Source organism: Peromyscus leucopus, chromosome 10, assembly GCF_004664715.2.
Source record: "Peromyscus leucopus breed LL Stock chromosome 10, UCI_PerLeu_2.1, whole genome shotgun sequence".
Taxonomy (NCBI): domain Eukaryota; kingdom Metazoa; phylum Chordata; class Mammalia; order Rodentia; family Cricetidae; genus Peromyscus; species Peromyscus leucopus.
The window spans coordinates 77,985,796-78,006,024 of NC_051071.1; the positions used below are offsets into that span (position 1 = coordinate 77,985,796).

A 20,229-nucleotide genomic window follows, 5' to 3' on the forward strand; every position below is an offset into this window, starting at 1 on the left:
GGAGGTCCAGCTGCTTAGAGTTAGGGAAAACCCTGAAGAAGGTCAGACCCACAACATCCTGCATTAAACCATCCTTAGGGTGCTTTAAGAGTCTTTCAGGGGAGGCAGCTGTATTCCTTTCCCTTCTTTTTTTGGAGGGGGGTAAAATAAAGGTCAGTTTTTTTCAGCTGCTCCTATTTGCAATGATTGCATCTTTTTTAATTGTCAAATGCCCCCCTCAGCTTACCTTGCGGTTACAGCCCTCCCTTTGAAAGCTCACAGCAGAGCTTTTAAGAGGCTCCCGTGAACTTTGAATTGTTCTAATTTCAGCACAGTTTGGAGGCCAAGAAGCTAAGAGCTGCCTTTCAAAACAGGAGTGGAGATTTTTCATAAGAGGATCTGACCTCGGGCTTTCTCCACTTGACCAGATCTGTACATTTCAGCAATCGGCACCATGATCTACCGAATGCTGTATAAAGGGAGAGATAACCACACCGATGATTATGCTCATCTGGCTCAAAAGCCTTCTAAAAGCAAAGAAATGGACATATGAGTTGTCCTGGAATATGCAGGCTCTGAAATGGTTGATATAGCCAGTCTCCATGGAAACACTAAGCTCTTCGCGTTGTCTTCATGTTAGCAATGACCCCTGGCTCTCTCCTGTAACCACTGGGAATGTAGACGCCTGATGTAGCCTTTCACCTAAAACTTCAGGGGAATTGCTGAAGAGTTAAGAAGCAGCTTTGCTTCTTGACTATGCCCTGCTTCTTCTGGTAGAGGGATGATGGGAGAAACAATAAGCACAAGCCATTCATGGAAGGAAGGTGGAAAGAAAGGAGACGCCAAATGATTTACAATAGATAAATCTATTTAAGAATGTGGGGAAGATTCATGTGCAAGAGATAGGAAATGGACCGGGATCATGCACTGAACAATTAAGATTGGTGTGTGTCCCATCTCATTTACCTGTATTAAAATCATGTAAGATGAGTAGAACATATAAGCCAACCTAGTTGACTAAATAGCTCCTGGTCATACAGCTAATCATGGTTACTTACACACACACACACACACACACACACACACACACACACACGCACGCACGCACGCACGCACGCACGCACGCTTGCTCGCTCACAGATCTACATATTTCACTCCAGTTCTCTCAGCTTTCCCCCAGGCATTTAAGAACAGCTCCATTCACTTGTTAAAGCAGTAAGTGGTGTACTAAAAAAGTAAACAGGTGTATTACACCAAAAGTCTTCTGAAATATTTCGGGACAAGAGTCTAATTGATCATTACCACTTCTAAGGTAGAATAAAAGAAAAGTATATAAATTATTAGCCCAAAACTTATACAGAAAGAGTGCTGTACTCCAAAGAGAATATTCAGAGGCAGGACGGTTATTTTTATATGGTCAAGTGCCTAAAGGGCTGGTCTCTCCGTCTGTTTACCTTCCCATTTATACTGCTTTAGGAACCAAAGTTCAAGCTACAGCATGGAGCATTTGTGTTCCTTTATAACAATGTTACTACATCAATAAAAAGTGTTACCTGAACAATTGACTTTGTTCTGCAAACCAAACTTGACTTCATTCTCTATAATCCAAATTTACTGTTTAAGTATGGAAGCTGGCCATACTTCCCAAAGAGAAGCACTGTCTTTCCAATGCTTTGATCTGATGACATCCGTGAAATTCGCACATCTCCTTACCAAAGTGACCCCTTTGAAGTGGGCGCTACTGAAACAGCTGTTAGGTTCCAGTTTATTAGAAATTCAGCGGCATCACTTCATAGTGGACCTTGAGTAGGACACCTTTCTCCCAACATGTCACAGGGGACCCAACCAAACAGGAAAAGGAAGACATTGAGAAGCTTAAAACAACAGCGCTGCCTGCCAACCGACCACCATCATTCTTCGGAGGACCGTGAGATATTACTGTTATGAGATACTAATGGTCTGCCCTTCGTGTTCCGGAGTATCCAACACGTTGTGATAAATACCATAAGAAATATTGACCATTTACTGAACCTCACTTTGTATTTTTTTTTCTTAAGTTCAATAACAGAATTGAAGTCCTGGCTTTTGTTCTGGTTCTAACTTCCATCAGAATGGTCTGAGGCAGATAGCTTTTTCCTCTTCCAGAGGAGACAAGGTTAGGTGCTGTGCACTCGACTATCACCGAACTAGCTCCCTCACGGTCTTTTCTGGGCCTTTCCTCCTTTACAGGCAGTATTGCCGCTATCACTGTGACGGTCATCGCCGTGGTGTTGTTGGTGTTCGGAGCTGCGGCATACCTAAAGATCAGGTGAGACACTCCTTCCTCCCTGAAAAAAAAAAAAAAAAAAAAAAACAAGACTCCATTTGTGAGGCTCCAGGCTGAAGCCACGGGCTTCTTTTGTGGTGGGCATCTCATCCCTCAGAAATACTGGCAGGGAAGTGACTGTGGACAGTAAACTAAGCCCACACTAGACAGGCCGGACAGTTTGTAGAAGAAAATGCCGAGTATATGGCATGATGATGTCATAGGACAAGGTTTACCTGGAGTCCCTCTGTGGGCACCTCTGCCCTGAAATCATTTCATCGCTCCAGGGAAGCCACACACCTCTGGGAACTAAGGCTTCCTCATTGGTGAGCTGGGGCAAAGGCAGAATCAGTGGTTCCTAAATTCCTGTTGTTCTGTACACTCATCGGTTGGTTGGCGATCAGTCTGTTCAAGGCGTGTTCATTAGTTCTAACCAAATATATGAAAACTAAAAGGAAAATGTAGGATTTTCTAGAAAACTGGGCTTCGGCACCCAGTTATGTCCCTATACTGTTAGCTTTGAAAACACTTTCTCCTATAAAATGAAGGTGAACGTAGAGGGTAGCTGAGATTTTGTATTCCTTAGCCAGACAGAGAGTTACAATACTCTTTGAAGCCCTATCCTTGTTTCCTGTCACTCTGTAAAATCCAAAAGCCCTCAAAGTCACCTGACTCACACCGAGTGTCCGTCCTTCCAGTTGTAAATACAGATGGGACGTGGCCATCTCATTCACCAGCCTGCACAGTACAGTAACAAAGGACAGACGGACATGTTCTGCCATGATGAACATGGCCTCCTTGACCTCCAGTGCACTGGCGTTCTAGCAGCTGGTACCATCTCTTTGGAAATTCCTCCAACCCCATCATCCCGTCCTGGCTCTTGCCCTCCGCATCTCAGTCCAGACTCAGGCTCCCCTCCAGTTCTCAGAGCATGCCAACCCCGCTCCCAGGCCCTTGGTCTTCCATGCACTCCCACCCTACTGCTGTGTTTGACACTCTGCCCTGTGCGTTGTCTGTGAACATGCATCTCTTTCCTCATGAAGATTTCTTCTTCAGTTTCGGGCCCGTCAGTCATCCTTTTTGCTCTTTACTACTTTCATCCCTGATGCTATCAATGTTTATTTTCCATATATTTGTTTGCTTGGTTATTGTCTCTTCTCCTCATAAATATATGAGTTTCATGAGCCTAGCTCTCAAGTTTAAGCTCAATAATAGACATAGAGGTGACACTGGTAAAGTAAGTGACAAAGGTCAGAGTACACATCACATGGCACTGTGTGCACACACACACACACACACCATATACACATATCTACAAAGATCAGGCACACACACATACACCATATACACATATCTACACACATACACCATATACACATATCTACAAAGATCAGGCACACACACACACATCAGATACACACACCATGCAAACACATATACACAGACACATACATTAGACATAAACACATGACACACACATACATACACAAATACACACACACACACACACACACGACATACACGATATATACATATGTACACAGATCAGACACACACATACATACACAAATACACACACATGCATTACACACACACACACACACACACACACACACACACACACCTGTCTTACTTCTGTTCATCAAAGCTGTATTCCTCACAGAGCATCTGCTGCCTCCACCTCATCCCCCATGCCTGTTCCCTCGAAGGACGCGTTCCCTCATCAGCCCCTCATCTGTGGTCACCCCAGCGACGTACCCACCAGGGAATGCACCCCTCCTCCTTCCCTTATGTTGACCCATCTTTGGTTATCACGTGACATCACATCAACCTAATAATAGTATCGAGCATGCGAGGGCTTCAGAGCATCACCTCCATCTAGGGTACAAAGACAGAAAAGGACAGTTCTCGAGGGGAAATGGAAACAAAAAGCCTGAGTCACTCAAATCCAAAAGCCTTTGTAGAAACAGACATTTCCTTTGGATTTAAAAACAAAAACCCCCGTCTTCATCAAGTCTGAATTTCTTTGAACATCAGACATAATTTTATAGATCACGTGGTGTGAGTGGGACTCTCCACTCTAGTTTAACTTCTGGTTTACTGCTGTAGATATCCTGTGTTTATGAGGTAAGTAGCTTTGTTGCTACTTTGTAACAAAGAGTATGCTAAAAATACATCCCTGCTCCAGCCAAAGGAACTTATAGAGAAATTATTATCATTTTTCAAATCGCCAGTGGTGATATTCTGCAGAACTATAACACCAAAACACATGACCGTGGCACAAATATCCTCCTACTTGCTGTATTCTCCATACACACATTCAAAAAAAGATGCCAAGACCAGCTAAAGGACTCTGTTCTTTGTTTTGTTTTGTTTTTACTTTAAGCAAGAATTCAGTTTTACCATTCAAACAAATACTGCCTATCTGCAGGCTTGAACAGTAATTAAATATTCAGGCTCTCGATGTTGGGAGATGTTAGTTCAAGTCCCAGCTCCAGCATTTTCCAGCAGCCTGTGCATGCTATGGCGAACCATTAGCCCTCACTCCCTCACCTGGAAGAACGGTGGTTTTAACAACCTGGTGGGCGTATGGGGAGAGGGAACGGATACTGTGCGCCAAGAACAAAGCCTTCCTCCTGCCATCCCTCCTGCCATCCCTCCTGCCATCATCATCAACACGGTGAGCTAGGAACAATCTTGGTAACACAGTCATACGAACATACATACATACCCATGTAGATAAACACACGCATGCATACATACCCATGTAGATAAACACACACATGCATACATACCCATGTAGATAAACACATGCATACATACCCATGTAGATAAACACACGCATGCATACATACCCATGTAGATAAACACACGCATGCATACATACCCATGTAGATAAACACACGCATGCATACATACCCATGTAGATAAACACACGCATCCATACATACCCATGTAGATAAACACACACATGCATACATACCCATGAAGATAAACACACACATACATACATACCCATGTAGATAAACACACGCATGCATACATACCCATGTAGATAAACACACGCATGCATACATACCCATGTAGATAAACACACACATACATACATACCCATGTAGATAAAAAACACGCATGCATACATACCCATGTAGATAAACACACACATGCATACATACCCATGTAGATAAACACACGCATGCATACATACCCATGTAGATAAACACACGCATGCATACATACCCATGTAGATAAACACACGCATGCATACATACCCATGTAGATAAACACACACATGCATACATACCCATGTAGATAAACACACGCATGCATACATACCCATGTAGATAAACACACGCATGCATACATACCCATGTAGATAAACACACGCATGCATACATACCCATGTAGATAAACACACACATGCATACATACCCATGTAGATAAACACACGCATGCATACATACCCATGTAGATAAACACACACACGCATACATACCCATGTAGATAAACACACACATCCATACATACCCATGTAGATAAACACACACGCATACATACCCATGTAGATAAACACACACGCATACATACCCATGTAGATAAACACACACATACATACATACATACCCATGTAGATAAACACACACATACATACATACCCATGTAGATAAACACACACACATACATACCCATGTAGATAAACACACGCATGCATACATACCCATGTAGATAAACACACACATCCATACATACCCATGTAGATAAACACACACATCCATACATACCCATGTAGATAAACACACACGCATACATACCCATGTAGATAAACACACACGCATACATACCCATGTAGATAAACACACACATACATACATACATACCCATGTAGATAAACACACGCATGCATACATACCCATGTAGATAAACACACACACATACATACCCATGTAGATAAACACACGCATGCATACATACCCATGTAGATAAACACACACATCCATACATACCCATGTAGATAAACACACGCATGCATACATACCCATGTAGATAAACACACACATGCATACATACCCATGTAGATAAACACACACATACATACATACCCATGTAGATAAACACACACATACATACATACCCATGTAGATAAACACACACACATTTATTGATCACCAGCCATGTGACAGGCATCTTTCTCAACAGTGGGACCATTTCAGTGATGCAGCAGAGTCCTTGCCATCATAGGATGTACCACACTTAGAAAATTAGCATCCCATTAAAAATTGTTCTGTGTGCTGATGAACATTGTATAAAAATGCTATTTTTAAACTATATTCCTCTCCAGCCCTAACCCCAGATAAAGTTGGGGGTAAAATTGAATGAATTTCTGCTTTTCTTCCTAATGTCTCTCTTTTCCAAATGTAGATGGCCCACAGTGGTGTGAGCGTAAGGGTGATAATTACACGTTAATCTACCCACATTTGGCACCTAAGGACAAGGTAGTCACACCCATGCACTAGAAAACCCCTAAGGAAAACCCCTTTCTACTTCTCCGTTACATTTATGGAGGGAAATGGTGATATAAATAGGTTAATTGTTTTCATGGGTCTTGGGCCACGCTTCCCCTTCAAGTGTTACCTTGCCAGATTCGTGGAAAATACTTCTAATTGATCCTTCATCAAAAATATAGTCAGCTCCATTGATGTCTGCCCCTCCGTGTGTGTGTGTGTGTGTGTGTGTGTGTGTGTGTGTGTGTGTATGTATGTGTGTACTATATTTGTATGTGTATGTGTCTGTGTGTATGTGTATGTATATGTGTACATGAATGTGTGTAACATTAGGTTTCACCTAGCCTAGAACTTTGTTTTGCTTCTATCAGCTCATATTTCTAAGAACGATAGCACGTCAGTATTCTCTTATCTGGTGGACTCTTATCACTTGGCTACTAACTGAAATCCCAGGTCATAAAGGAGCTGTTAGCTTATGGCCTGTACCCACAGGCTTCAACCCTGGCACAGCCAATGTCCCTGTGAGTGCAAAGCCACTGGAAAAGGCCACCTTACCTCCCAAACACAGTGCACCTTGCAAGCTCTGCTGACAGGGCTCCATGCCTTTACCTCTCTCCCCAAGCGCTCCTTTCCTCCAGCGGCATCGGTAAACTCATTAGCCAGCGCTTTTCACACTTCCATTCTCCAGTGGCTATGACCTCCAGGCTCATCACAGTGTCTGCTGCCTGGAGAACTGTGTCTTTTAATAACCTGAGCCATCGTGGGATGTGGCTTATAAAATTGACCTGCCTGAACTTCTTAGCGCTCTCCTGTTATGAACTCATCTTGACCAGCAGCAGATACATGTGAGAGGGCAGATCAGGAGCTCTGCATCCACATCCAGCTCCACACTGGCCTACTTACGGTGTCTGTCAAGCCTAGTTTGAGGGTAAAATGATGAGTGCCGAGTGCCCAAAGAGACCACAGCATGGGAGTAGGCACAGGACCTATGCAGCAGTGTCTCAATCGGTCTATACTGTTTTCCTTTGTGAAGTGGGACTATAATAAAACACTTAACTCCAGAGCGTTGGGGGATCAAATCGGGATGCCTGTACATGTTCAGTGGGGAGGCTGAGGGGAGCTGCTGGGGGAGGCTGAATGCTGTGACATCCATCGTTCTCAGAACTGGGTTTGTCATGTGATGCTCAGTGAGATGGCAGGTTCCAACATGGGGCTGGAAGAGTGACTGCGTCCCTGGCATTCCCGCTGATGGACACAAAGGATTCCTAGGAGACAGAGGAGGGGGAGAAGAGGATGATGCGGCAGCTGGGTAGTGTGGCGGTGTGTTGTGTGGCAGCCTTCTTGTGATGCTGTTCGCCAGTGAGGTTGCGTCTGTGTTAGACCTTCATAAGCAGAAACAGTCTCAGGCCGCCTCTACTCCAAAGCTCATTTGCAAATTTAATGGGAAGCAAAAGCCCCCCCCCACCTCTTGCAGAACGGCGTCTTTAATTAGTGATGACTGAAGCGTGGTGTAAGTCAGCTCTGTTTTGTGGAAACTGCTCCAATCTGCTCAGCTAGGAGGTAATCTCCCCACACGAGGGCCCACATCTGCAGAAGTGGGCGGAGCTATGATGAGGTGTGCTGGCAACCCTTCATAAAAATACACGCAGTCTTGAAGTTTAGGGCCCCCGGGGCTGGGCTCTTCAGATGTCTTTGTTAGAGACTAGTTGTCCTGCTCTGTGTCTCACGGTGGCTGCAGATGGCTTCTGCTTGTTCTTGGGTTTAATGACTAGCCCTGGCCATCTGTGAAGGCCAGGGTCTTTTAGAATTTGTTGCCCACGTGCTGAATATTTTCAGATTAGCTTTTGGAGTTCTGGATGTCTAGCTTATTTGATTCCCACCTCCGTAGCTTTCTGGGATCCGCTGAATAAAATTGCCAGTGGGGGCAGGGGCATATTCCAAACCATTTCCAGTCATTCTGATCCCGATTCTGATTTGGTAGGTCTGGGTGGGGGTCCTTACATCTGCATTTCTAGCTAGCTCAGCGAGGATACCAAAGCTGATGGTCCAAGAACCATAGTTTGAATAATTCTGCTTTATCCTCATATCCTGACACTTGTAAGAGACACAGTACTATGGAGGTCCCCAGATGGACAGCCCTGTCCCTTCATGCCTCTGTGACTTTGAACAAACTAAGGGGTGTTTGGTTCATCCAGTTTTTTATTTCCCAAGTGTCTGGCTCTAAGTAGGCCTACTCTTGGATCTTTCTACTCACCCTCTCCATACCGAGTTCCTGGATGCACCTTCCTGCTGTCTTCCACTTGCTTTCCAGGAAGTCATGATGTGTCCCAGCCTCTTCCACTGGAGCCCTAAAAAGCCAATGCCCCCAACCCCACCCCATCCAAGTACAACATGAGAGCTTTAGAGTAGAACCAACTGCAAGGGCCTAAATTTGGTCTTAGTTCACCTGTAGGGGTGCAGGGGTGAGGAAGTGGGAGCCACTTGTGTCTGTTAAGACACACAGACTTTCACTGATGACCACTCCATGCTGGATCTATTGACAGGGGCAAGGCCTCCAGCCCTCACCTGTGGTGATGGTCTGACAGTGGTATGGTGTCCCACAGAGACACACATATAACTAACACACAGATAACGAACTAGAAAAAATGGAAGAAATAAGTGTGAAAGTGTGAAGGTGATTGGTTATTGGAAGATATGTTTGAAAATAATAGCTTTGAAAAAAAAACAGACTATGAAAGGAGATTTTGGAAATGTTTGGAAATGTGCCCATCATTGAGATTTTGGCAGAAAGAGGCTGCAGTGATAAGACCCTCAGCTGTGATACTCAGCCACTAACTTGCTGTAGTAACTGTGGCTGACTAAGCCTGGCTTCCGTGGCCTCAGTTTTCTTAGCTTTAAGACCGTGCCCCAGAGCATTAATGTCCTACCTTGGACAGATAGTTACACAAAGCACTGACCTTAGATGATGCTGTGTGAAGGACTGACAGACACCACTGTCTCTGCTGCCTGCAATTTTGCCGTGAATTGAAACATTCAGTTTGAAAATTTGATTTTATTTTTACTAGGGACCTGGTGGATGCTACACAGATGGGTTGTGTGTTCCTGTCCCCAAGACCTTTGCCCTCTTTCCCATCTCTGTCTTTAATGTGTTTCAGACATCCACAGGACTCATCCCTCATCTCCTCGGGCGTCTGCTCAAATGATGCCTTCATGAGACTTTCTCTGGGCACCGTTCCAAATGTCAATCCCCACCTCCTGCTGGGAATTCCTCATTTTTTGCTTTTTTTCCCCCACTACACTTACCACCACCTACCACATAAGTATTTGTAACGTATCTATTATGCCCCCATCTCAGAATGCAAGGTCCCTAAGGACAGGTATTTAAGTGTATTTCACTGGTCATGGTGTCCCTAAGTTTCCAAAACAGGGTCCCTAAGACTAAGTTTTCAATGAACAATTCAATGAAAGGAGCCAGGCAGGGATGTAATGGTCAGAGACAGGGGGCCACTGGTGTGAAGGGACAGAGGAGACAGGGACAGCTGCACCGGACATCTTTGCTAATGCAAGTCAGAGTCTGACGCTTCATTACCAATGGCTAGTGACCGCAGCATTTCCCCGGACCAAGTCCTGTCTTAATGTCTGTGTCTCCTTCCTGCTTAGCTCATGATAAGCACTAATGATGGAAAGCGGGTCTCCCCTGCCGAAAGACAGGACTTGGGGTGCATGTATTCATCAACACAGGTGGAGGCATTGCCAAGAGCTGGGGTGCACCCTTGGAAAAACAGCAGGCGTTTTCTAAAATACGCTTTGTTTAAACTCAAAGAAAGGGAAGCCCCACACTCATTGTCAAGGACAATAAAGTAAGGACAAGAAGATAAAATAAGAGACATGTTCATAGTTTCCGTCTCAGGTCCAGGAGGAGTACAGACGAGAAGGGTATTGCCATTGGTCGGAGCACAGTGGGTACTGAGTTAAGTGCTGTAAAGTCACAACGTGCTCTGGGGTCTGGCTGCAATTCTCCTCCTCCTTCCTCCCTTTAAGTCAAGTGGACCCTTTTACCTCCAGCATTCTTTATTGAGAATTTTTTCCTCACTGTGCCAACTTCGTATAACACTGCCACAAGCCTTAAGACCCGGCTCTAGTATTGACCGAGTTAACATCTGCACAATTTCTATGCTACTAGATGTAAACTGTCACCTTCAAATATTTGCACTATAACCCTAGCACCAAGCTTAACACATTAAGTGTACAGATAGTTAAGGTGGTGCATTTAAGAGGAACCAATTCACAACCAATGGAAAACACGGGGCAGGTACCAATCTGTATTGAGAAATCACATCAACAAAATTGCCTTTACCCAACAACAACGTCACTCAGACGGACCGCTCTTCAGATGGAAGTTAGATAAAGAATGTTGTCCTACAGAGTCAAGAGGAGGTTTTGTTATTGGGTCTCCCGTTAAATGATATTGACAGGGCCATCTAAATCCCTGGAGTCCTGCCTCCCTGATGTCGCAGTATGAGGATGCTTCCTCCTTTACTCCTTAGCGTCTGCTTGCACATACCCATCTGGAAAGCTCCCTGTGTTTAATCAAGATGTGCCGTGTGGCTTAAGAAGTCCTGGCCCAGAAAGAAAGGATTAAATGCTCACTAACTCTTCCCCCCTTATCACATACCCACAGCTGTGCTTCTGTCCACAAAATCACCAGATCTACCCAAGGCCAGCTTGAACCCCAGCATATCCAACTCTTGGTCCAGCCCCTGAATGCATGCGTTCAGAGCAAACCCTGTGGGTTCAATGCATGTCTCATTGTTCTCTCTTTATGTCCCACCCCCTTCTGGTTTCTCTATATTCCTTGCATGTCTTTCCCCGCTCAGCAGCACTCACTGCTCAAATGGAAAGGTGAAGAAAAGTGAAAGGCAAGACTGGTGCTTCTGCTCATCTCCTCGCATCTGCACAGTAGACACCTCCTTCGATACAGCAAACTCAGGGGTAGCATTGACCCAAGTGTCCAGATTAACCACAGTCTGCAAAACCTGGTGGCCAGAGGAATCTTAATCCTTTGGCCTCACTTTGCTGTAGTAATATTTTTGAACATTCCAATGACAATGATATCAGAAACCGGATTTATTACTTTGCCTGGAGCAGGACTTCGGCACTTCAGCGCTCTGTTTCACTGTTTGCAGATTTCGCATGGGCTTGTATGAGTTTCATTATAATAAAAGTTACGAAGCAGCGCCGGCCAATATTTATTGTGTGCCAAGCCTTTAAAATGCATTACCTCGGTGAATCCTTCTAACAACTTGAATGCCTTTTTTCAACTCTCCATTTTAGAAGTGAAGGGACAAGGGGGTCAAAACCTACTCAGGTCATACATCTCTTGACCAAATGGACAGTTTATGAGAATAAAATTATATCAAAGAGATTCAAGTGCCACGAGAAGTTAAATTACCTTGTAGGGGAAACAGGGGCTCCCCGTTGATGAAGGTGTGGGGTTGATTAGGAACATGTTTGCCAAGCTCACAGCAGCAAAGCCATGCTGAAATAGAGGGTGGACTCTGTTGTTCTAATGCCTGGGGCTTTATCTTCTCGTGGGGCTGCTCCATTTCTCACTCATCCTACTAGTGGTTGGTTGGAACAGGGGGCTTTAAGTAAGTGGAGGGTTGGCCATGGCTGGCTCCTGATCTTCACCTTCCAAACTGGCCTCTGCTCTTCCCGAATATTGAAAAGGCAGTAGTGTGTCTAGGTTGCTACTTGTGTTCTCTCTCTTTCACACACACACCCCCCCCCACACACACACACACACGATTGTGAGATGGTAGTGTCAACCGATTCTTTTGTGGGGCATTTTCAAGTTTCCAGGAAGAGAGATAGGTCCACTGAGTCAGCTTGCAGGAGCAATTCTGCAACTCTGAATGAGTAGAGGAAGGGCCTGGCCCTGGCAAAACGTCATCTCTTTGCCAACCCCTGGCTGATGTCAGTAAGTGGCAGGAGAGAAGAACAGTTGTTTTAGGAGCTGAAGGAAGTGGAGCAAATGTGTTGCATGAATCTTCAAAGTTCTTATTAATAAAATCAAACCTGAGGCGAGTTATTGGGGTCCATGCTGGTAGATCAGAGAGACAGAACAAGCCACAGCTATCTCACCTCGCCAGATCCTCAGCTGGTCTTGTCTCCTCAGACTGGAGGCCTCTGAGTCCTCATCCGGAATGGGTCTCAGCTGAACTGCTGCTGGAAAGCCTGAATGCTTAACCAGCCAAAATGCTTAACCAGGCCAAAATGCTCTAGTTTCTGGTCCTCACGCCTTATATATCTTTTTGCTTTCTACCACCACTCCCTGGGATTAAAGGCTGGCTTTCTGGGATTAAAGGCGTGTCACCATGCTTGGCTATTTCCAATGTGGCCTTGAACTCACAGAGATCCAGAGGGATTTCTATCTCTGGAATGCTAGGATTAAAGGTGTGAGTGCCACCATTTTCTAGCCTTTGTATCTAGTGGCTGTCTGTTCTCTGACCCCAGATAAATTTATTAGAGTACACAATATTTTGGGGAACACAATACCGCCACACAAATGTCTTTTGTGTCCCTCGGGTTGTGTTTCTCTTTTGCTGACTATTCCCTTCTGGCTGAGAGAAGACTGTGTGGACCGGGCATGGTTTTCTGCACTGTATTGAGCATCCATGATTTCCAGTCCGATCTCAGCCCCCTGGATCTAAATTCAGCTCTTGCCCCTCGGCTTCGCAGAGTCTGACTGTCACACTGGCCCAGCAAAGAGTGCAGTCTGCCCAGGCTCTGATGGGGCATTGGCGTTGTGGGAGGCTCTGACACATGTAAGAATCCACATGCTAGCATGGACCAGTGCTTGCTGATGCTGTTCTTTAATCCTGTCACTCATTTCAGTCTCTAAATGGCCATGCCATTCCCAGGGAAGCGCCCATCTTTGTGAGCAGACTCACTTTTGTGAGAACTCAAGATGTGTCTTTTTCAGTTCCTGTGTCTTCCACAGACAATTATGGATGACTTCCTGTGTGCCGAATATTCTAGAAGCTAGAAATAGAACCATGACTAAACATAACAGGCAAATTATGTCTACCCTCATGAAACATACAGTTTAGTTAAAGAAGAGAAGTAATGATAAAGCAATTATAGGAGTCATGTAGTATTTTGGAAGATGTATGAGCTAGGAAACAGTACGTGCAAAGGCCCTGAGGCAATGGAGCTGGGCATGGGAGACAGAAAAAAAAGGCAGTACATTTGAGCTGAGAGCAATTAATTTTCTCAATTAATTACTTGGAAAAGTAGAAGGTCCAGAGCCTTTGTGACTTTGGGAACCACTCTAAAGACATTGGCTTATACACTTACATGAGCAACCCATTCAGTGGTCTTCAAAAAAGTGATAGCAATCTGATTTCAGTTTCTTACAGAAGTCATAAATGTGTTACAACCTCCCAGAATACCAGCACAGCTTGGTTAGGCCATGTTTCCATTGGACTAAAGGGTAATCAGACTCAGGGGGACCTGAACTCTGGTGGCTCCATTTTTAGGTCGAGGTGGGGATCTGACACACAGCTCAGCTGGATGGTTTGGGGCATATCAGTTACACTTCCTGAAGGCCATTTTCCTCACCAGAGAAACACTTCTTCCTCCCAGTCTTGATGTTGAGGGTCTACTACAAACTGAATATAGACATGCTTTATAAATGACAATAAAGCACCAAGAGCCATGGTGGCAGCAACAGTGTCTGTGGTTGTGTGGATATTACGTTAGGGAAAATTTGCCCCGGGACGTACATCAAGACGCCGGGCCCCAAGCTTCCCTTCCCTTCCTTTCTTACTGGGCAGCTGTGGAAATGGAGGCCCTGCTCCCTTCTCCTGCACTTGGAGGTAAAGGAGAAAGAGACTCAGCAGATCTCAGCAGAAAGGGCCAGGCCAGCTCCTAGGCGGATGTTGATAACTGGGGCCTACCTACATAGTCCAGGGGTACCCTGCTGGACTGTGTTGGACCTTTCGCATGGACCCATGAGCCTCCTGGGTTCGGGCTACAGGGTATTAACTTGTCCTCAGATGGCGCAGTGACAAGTAACCTCTCCTTCTTCTTCCCACACAGGCATTCCTCCTACGGAAGGCTGCTGGATGACCATGACTATGGGTCCTGGGGGAACTACAACAACCCGCTCTATGACGACTCCTAACAAAGGAAGGTGGCTGGGGACAAGAAATAGCTGTCCTTTATTTATAAGTGCTTATCCAGTAGAATTAATAACAAGTACCTGATGCTCATTGAACGACAATCGCAAGCCCTGTTTTGTTGGTATGGTTGGGTTTTTTTGTTGTTGTTGTTTTGTTTTGTTTTTCCTCCCTCTCCTCTGGCTGCTACCACCACATCCCCCTTCTGGTACAAAAGAACCATGTTGTAAAGGCCAGTGGAGGCCGATTTGCAGCTGACATGGCCATCTCTGCACTGACCAGGGCAGACACCATGAGGTGGAGGCTGCAGCCCCCACCACAGGACCCATTTTGGAAGGATTTGAGGAAAGGGCTCCAGTTGCCTTGTTGGGGATTTAGTTTTAGGGGAACTTTTGGTTCGGGTTAGTTCTTAAACCTCTCTAGAGGCAATTACATTAACTATCTATCAGTGGGGAGAAAAGGGATGTGTCCCTGGAGGCTACTACCCTGTGTGGAGGAAGCAAGGGATTCTTGATTTCTTTCTAATCCCTGGCTGTTTGCCTGGCTGTATCTGACAGGACGCCTACTTGGTCCTACAAGCAGAGAGACGATGCTTAGCTGCCTAATTAAGGAAAGATGAAAGAGGACTGTGCCCAGGGGGAGAGCAGCAGGCCAGAGCAAAGTAGCATGGCGGGCTGCTGTCAATCCCCATCCAGGCCACCGGAAGGCAATGGGAAGCCCCGCCCACTGGCTTTCAGAAAAGTTACAATACAGTTCCAAAAGAGAAAGAAGCTGGGAGGGGAGCTTGCAGAACGGAAAGGGAGAGGCATGTGGGGTATCAGGGTAAGGGAAGAGGGAGGGACAAAAGCTCACATGGACCCTCTTGAAGCAAGTCGGAGCCAGCTCTCCATAGTAGTGGGAGATATCTAAATCTTGGAGGAGCCCATAGAGCAATGGTTCACTGCCTTGCTGTCTATATTGGATAATGGCTATATGCTATTTAAAAAAAAATGTTAAAAGAGGCAGTTAATCTTCCATAGGAAGGAGACACATGAACACCTCTGGGTCTCCGGTCTCAAATCCTGTACAACAAATTTTGAGAAAGTCATTTTTCTTGACTGACATCCATTTAGTTCACATATTACCCATCAGGAAGTGATTTTGTGTTCTTCTCCCAGGGACGTTTGAAAATGTCTAGTGGCAATTTTTGACTGCTACTACTTATCTGGGAGCACCACTAAGGGGTAGAGACCCTGGATCCTGCTAAACCCTCCACTTTTCCCAAGACAACCTGCCACCACAAAGAGCCTCCTAGTCCAAAACATCAAAGGCTGACATTGAGACTGAGATTTATTGTGATGTCCTTGTGATGTAGAAAGACACTCACACATCAGTAAAACCCTTTCATTTTCAGCAGAGTGAAACATCATTTTTTTTTTCTTCAAAGTGTTTCGTTTGTTGACTGATAGGTTGATTCCTGGCATGTGCGGTTGCCTTATATTTGTTTGTGTTTCTAGAGAGCTTTATTACAGGGCTACACCGCTGTCCTTCTGCAACATCTGATATCGGCACCCAGTGTCTCATGTCCTGACTTCATGTAGTAGGAAGCATACATCTTAAAAGAGGTTACATTGTCCTATGATGTCACAGAGAAGAAACCATCAGTTAGCTCCTCGGACAGACCCTGCCCCATGACTTTGATGAAGAAAACACTCTATAGTGCTATCCTGAACCCCTCTAGTGTGGAGACCATGGGTCAGGGTACTTCCCACAACCTGCCATCCAGACTCGGAGGGAAATTCTTCCTAAATCCCAGAGGTGCCAAACGGAAAGCACAATCATCGAAGGTAGTCTGGAAGCAGAGTGGGTAGCAAGGAGGGGGTTTGCAGAAATTAAGATATTCCTGAATATGAACCTCCAGACACACACACACACACACACACACACACACACACACACACACACACACGGACCTCCTCATAAAAACTGCAAGGGCATGCCCCCTGGCCATGCTTGATCTAAACAACTGTCCCTTGTTACTACCGTGACCCCTTCACGGGTCTCCAGTTAGGCAAAAGACAAGCCCGTACAAACAGGGCATTCTACATTTCATTTTCCTCCACCAGCCAAAAACATTTTTGACACATGACACAAAGCTCTCCATGAAACACTTTAGGAGAATGTGCTTCAGATATCACTTCTGGGGTCAGTCCTAGGCCAGAGGAACCAGCTTCCTCCCGAGAACCCTCACCTGTTAGAAACCAAGGGCACAATAAGAGTATTTTCACACCAAAAGATGCTATTGTACTTGAACGTGTGATTGCTTTTGCTCTGCTTAATTTCCAATTGCTCCCAGCAAAACACAGGGCAAGTCATATCCACCAAGGTGACAGCTCCCCCTCAAAACTCAAGAACGACCCTTGCTGTGTTTGTTAGTATAAAACCTGTACACGTGAGAACTAACTTTGCCAAATATATTTCTCCTCTGTTGAATTGGCCAAGAGATTTCAGCATCTTTATTCTACAAATGTTGCTACACACACACACACACACACACACACACACACACACACACCACACAAGTGCACACACGCACGCACGCACACGCACGCCCCTCTGATATACATGCCAATAATTGATGTCCTTTACCTCAGGGAGAGTTAGTTCAAGTCTACACAAGGGAAGTCAGTGGCCCTAGTAGATTTAAACAGTCACACCCCATCGTGGATAGGACTGGCTGTAATGTTTTGGAGAAAAAAAGTCAGAGCAGAAAGCAAGCTAGGAGCCCCTTCTCAATGGACTGCACATGATCAGAGAATGGTATGCAACTCCGCTTTCCTTTCCTGTGGCCCTCGTGGGGACCCCTTGTCCTCCTTACACAGCTGTGTCTTCATTTATAAAACGGGAGTGATGCTTTCATAGGGGTCTCAGCCCTTCCTACCTCACAGACATTCTGTGAGGATTTATGAAATTGTGTCTACAGTGTTTTCAGTTTCTGGAGAAAAACTATTTATGGACATTTCAAGTATTATATAGATATATAAATGATCTCAGTTTCTTATTTGCTATTATATTGGTGTGTTGTTTTTACTTATTCTATAAAATGACCGTTAATATCATAGTCACATCAGACAGCTATCAGAGCTCTGAACTTCCCTCCCATGCACCTGACAGATGCAGGGTTAACTGTTCTGGGACCAGAAAGAATGATCTCCCTTCTCAGTGAAAAGGTGGCCCAGGACACAGGTCTCACAGATGTTCATCAGGATCCAGGTTAGGATGACACACAATGGATGCCTGAGCACTGATAGCAGAAGACCTCTGACCTTCACACCCTGAGGTCTCAGAGGAGTAGATTATGGTCTAATGTGATCTGTTTGCCCTTCATCTTGCTTGCAAGGGTGCATGGTTTGATCCTATGCATCTTGAAAATTTGTGAATGGTCCAGATGCTAATTTGCACGTCGATTCACCTTTGCCTTTAACCTTCTTTTGAGGGCAAATGGATGTACCATTTCAACTTTGATCTCGGAAATGTTATTTGATATTGGCTCATTGCCACATTTCTCTCTTGAAGTAAGTTAGCTGACATTGTTGAGAGATGGAAAGGTGTGCAACTTCTTTGATATTTGATGATGTCATATCTACATTTGATGTAAGACCTATTGCATACGAATTATAATTCTACCAATTAAAGTGGTTAAAAGCTTGTGTCTAGCTGTGGTTGACTCACATTTTGAGATGTTTTGCTCTCCAGGTCACTGGGTTCATTTTTACTGGTCATATTAAGTAGCTCCAACTTGTTCTTAATGAAATTGTATCCCTCATCAATAAATAATATTTTTCTGTAGCACAGGAAGGTCGCTCTGATCTTGAAACAGGCTGGGAAAGTGTTAGTATTGAACACTCCTTCTGAGCAGGGATTTCTCTCGAAAATCTTCTGCGTGTTTTACCCGGCAGTGGTACAAGTAAACATTTTGATTCAGTGAGTGAGACGGGAAGCATAATCAAGTCACATTAAAGCACATTGGCATTAGCAGTACATGTGGTGTTTGCTTCGCTCCGTTTCAAAAAATTAAATTCAGCATATTCATCCTTATCTGACAGCTAATTAGCAGGCAATTTCAGCCGTCCAAAGGATAATTTCAACCCCAAGAAGCTAACCAAATATTATTTTGATTTTGATTAGCCACAGCAAATCCCATGCATTTTACTCCATACGGGAAGAGGAAAACAGCTGCAAACTAGAAAACAACAAAGGGTTCTTTCTGCTTTCTTCCCCTGGAGACCTAGCTTAACGAGTCCTGGCAGGCTTTGAACGTACTATGTAGCTCAAGCTAATCTTGAGCTCCAACCCTTCTACCTCCATCTCAGAAGTGCTGGGGTTATAGGCATGCACCACCAGAACCACCTAGACATTACTGACTAGATGATGAATGCATACTTAAAATCAGGTTTGGTTCATGTCATTGCCTGGCTACCAGTCACACAGCATTAAAGACATGCTAGGCCATCCTAAGGAATGGAGACCAAACATGGAGTCAGCCCCTCCTATTGGCTGTTTTCCGTGATGAAATCTGGCTATGTGTCCCTCGAAAGCTCTGGTATTAGAGGTGTGGTCAGCAGTCTGTGGCACTACTGGTGAGATCTTTGTGAGGTGGGTCCAGTAGGAGGAGGTTAGGTAATTGAGAGCAAATCCTTGAAGGAAGTTTGGGGACCCTGGACTCTCCTCTGCCTTTTGTTTTTCAGCTACAGGAGGTGAGCAGCTTCCTGGGCTTTCCACTCCCACTGTAGGCCCATGGGAAGCAGGACCTCGGACGATACCTAGGAAAAGCCGAAACCGACCTCCTTAGCAGCTGGTTCATGCTGACAAACAGTTCTCTCTGAGGCCCGCCTTGGGTACAAAAGCAACAGAAGATTCCTATCTGATGCTTTCTTAGGCTACGAAGACAGCTTTCTAGAGGACATAAGTTCAGTTCCCAGCACCTTTGATAGGTAGTTTACAACTACCCATAATGCAGGGAACCTGACATCCTCTTCTGGTTTCTTTGGGTACCTGCACTCATGACACACACACACACACACACACACACACACACACACACACACACACACGCACGCACGCACGCACGCAGGCACATATACACACTTTTTTTTTTTTTTTTTTAGTTTTTCGAGACAGGGTTTCTCTATGTAGCTTTGCGCCTTTCCTGGAACTCACTTGGTAGCCCAGGCTGGCCTCGAACTCACAGAGATCCGCCTGCCTCTGTCTCCCAAGTGCT

The 20,229-nt window shown here is 45.0% G+C and overlaps 1 protein-coding gene across 1 annotated transcript in view; it reads left to right on the forward strand.

Moving 5' to 3' along the window:
- Parm1 (prostate androgen-regulated mucin-like protein 1) overlaps positions 1-18,658 on the forward strand; it is a 104,613-nt gene extending 85,955 nt beyond the window's left edge. The window contains exons 3-4 of the mRNA XM_028881898.2: positions 2,209-2,287; positions 14,890-18,658. Coding sequence (XP_028737731.1) covers positions 2,209-2,287; positions 14,890-14,974 — 164 coding nt within the window. The 3' untranslated portion in view covers positions 14,975-18,658. The remainder of the gene's footprint in view (positions 1-2,208; positions 2,288-14,889) is intronic.
- The last annotated feature ends 1,571 nt before the right edge of the window (positions 18,659-20,229 follow it).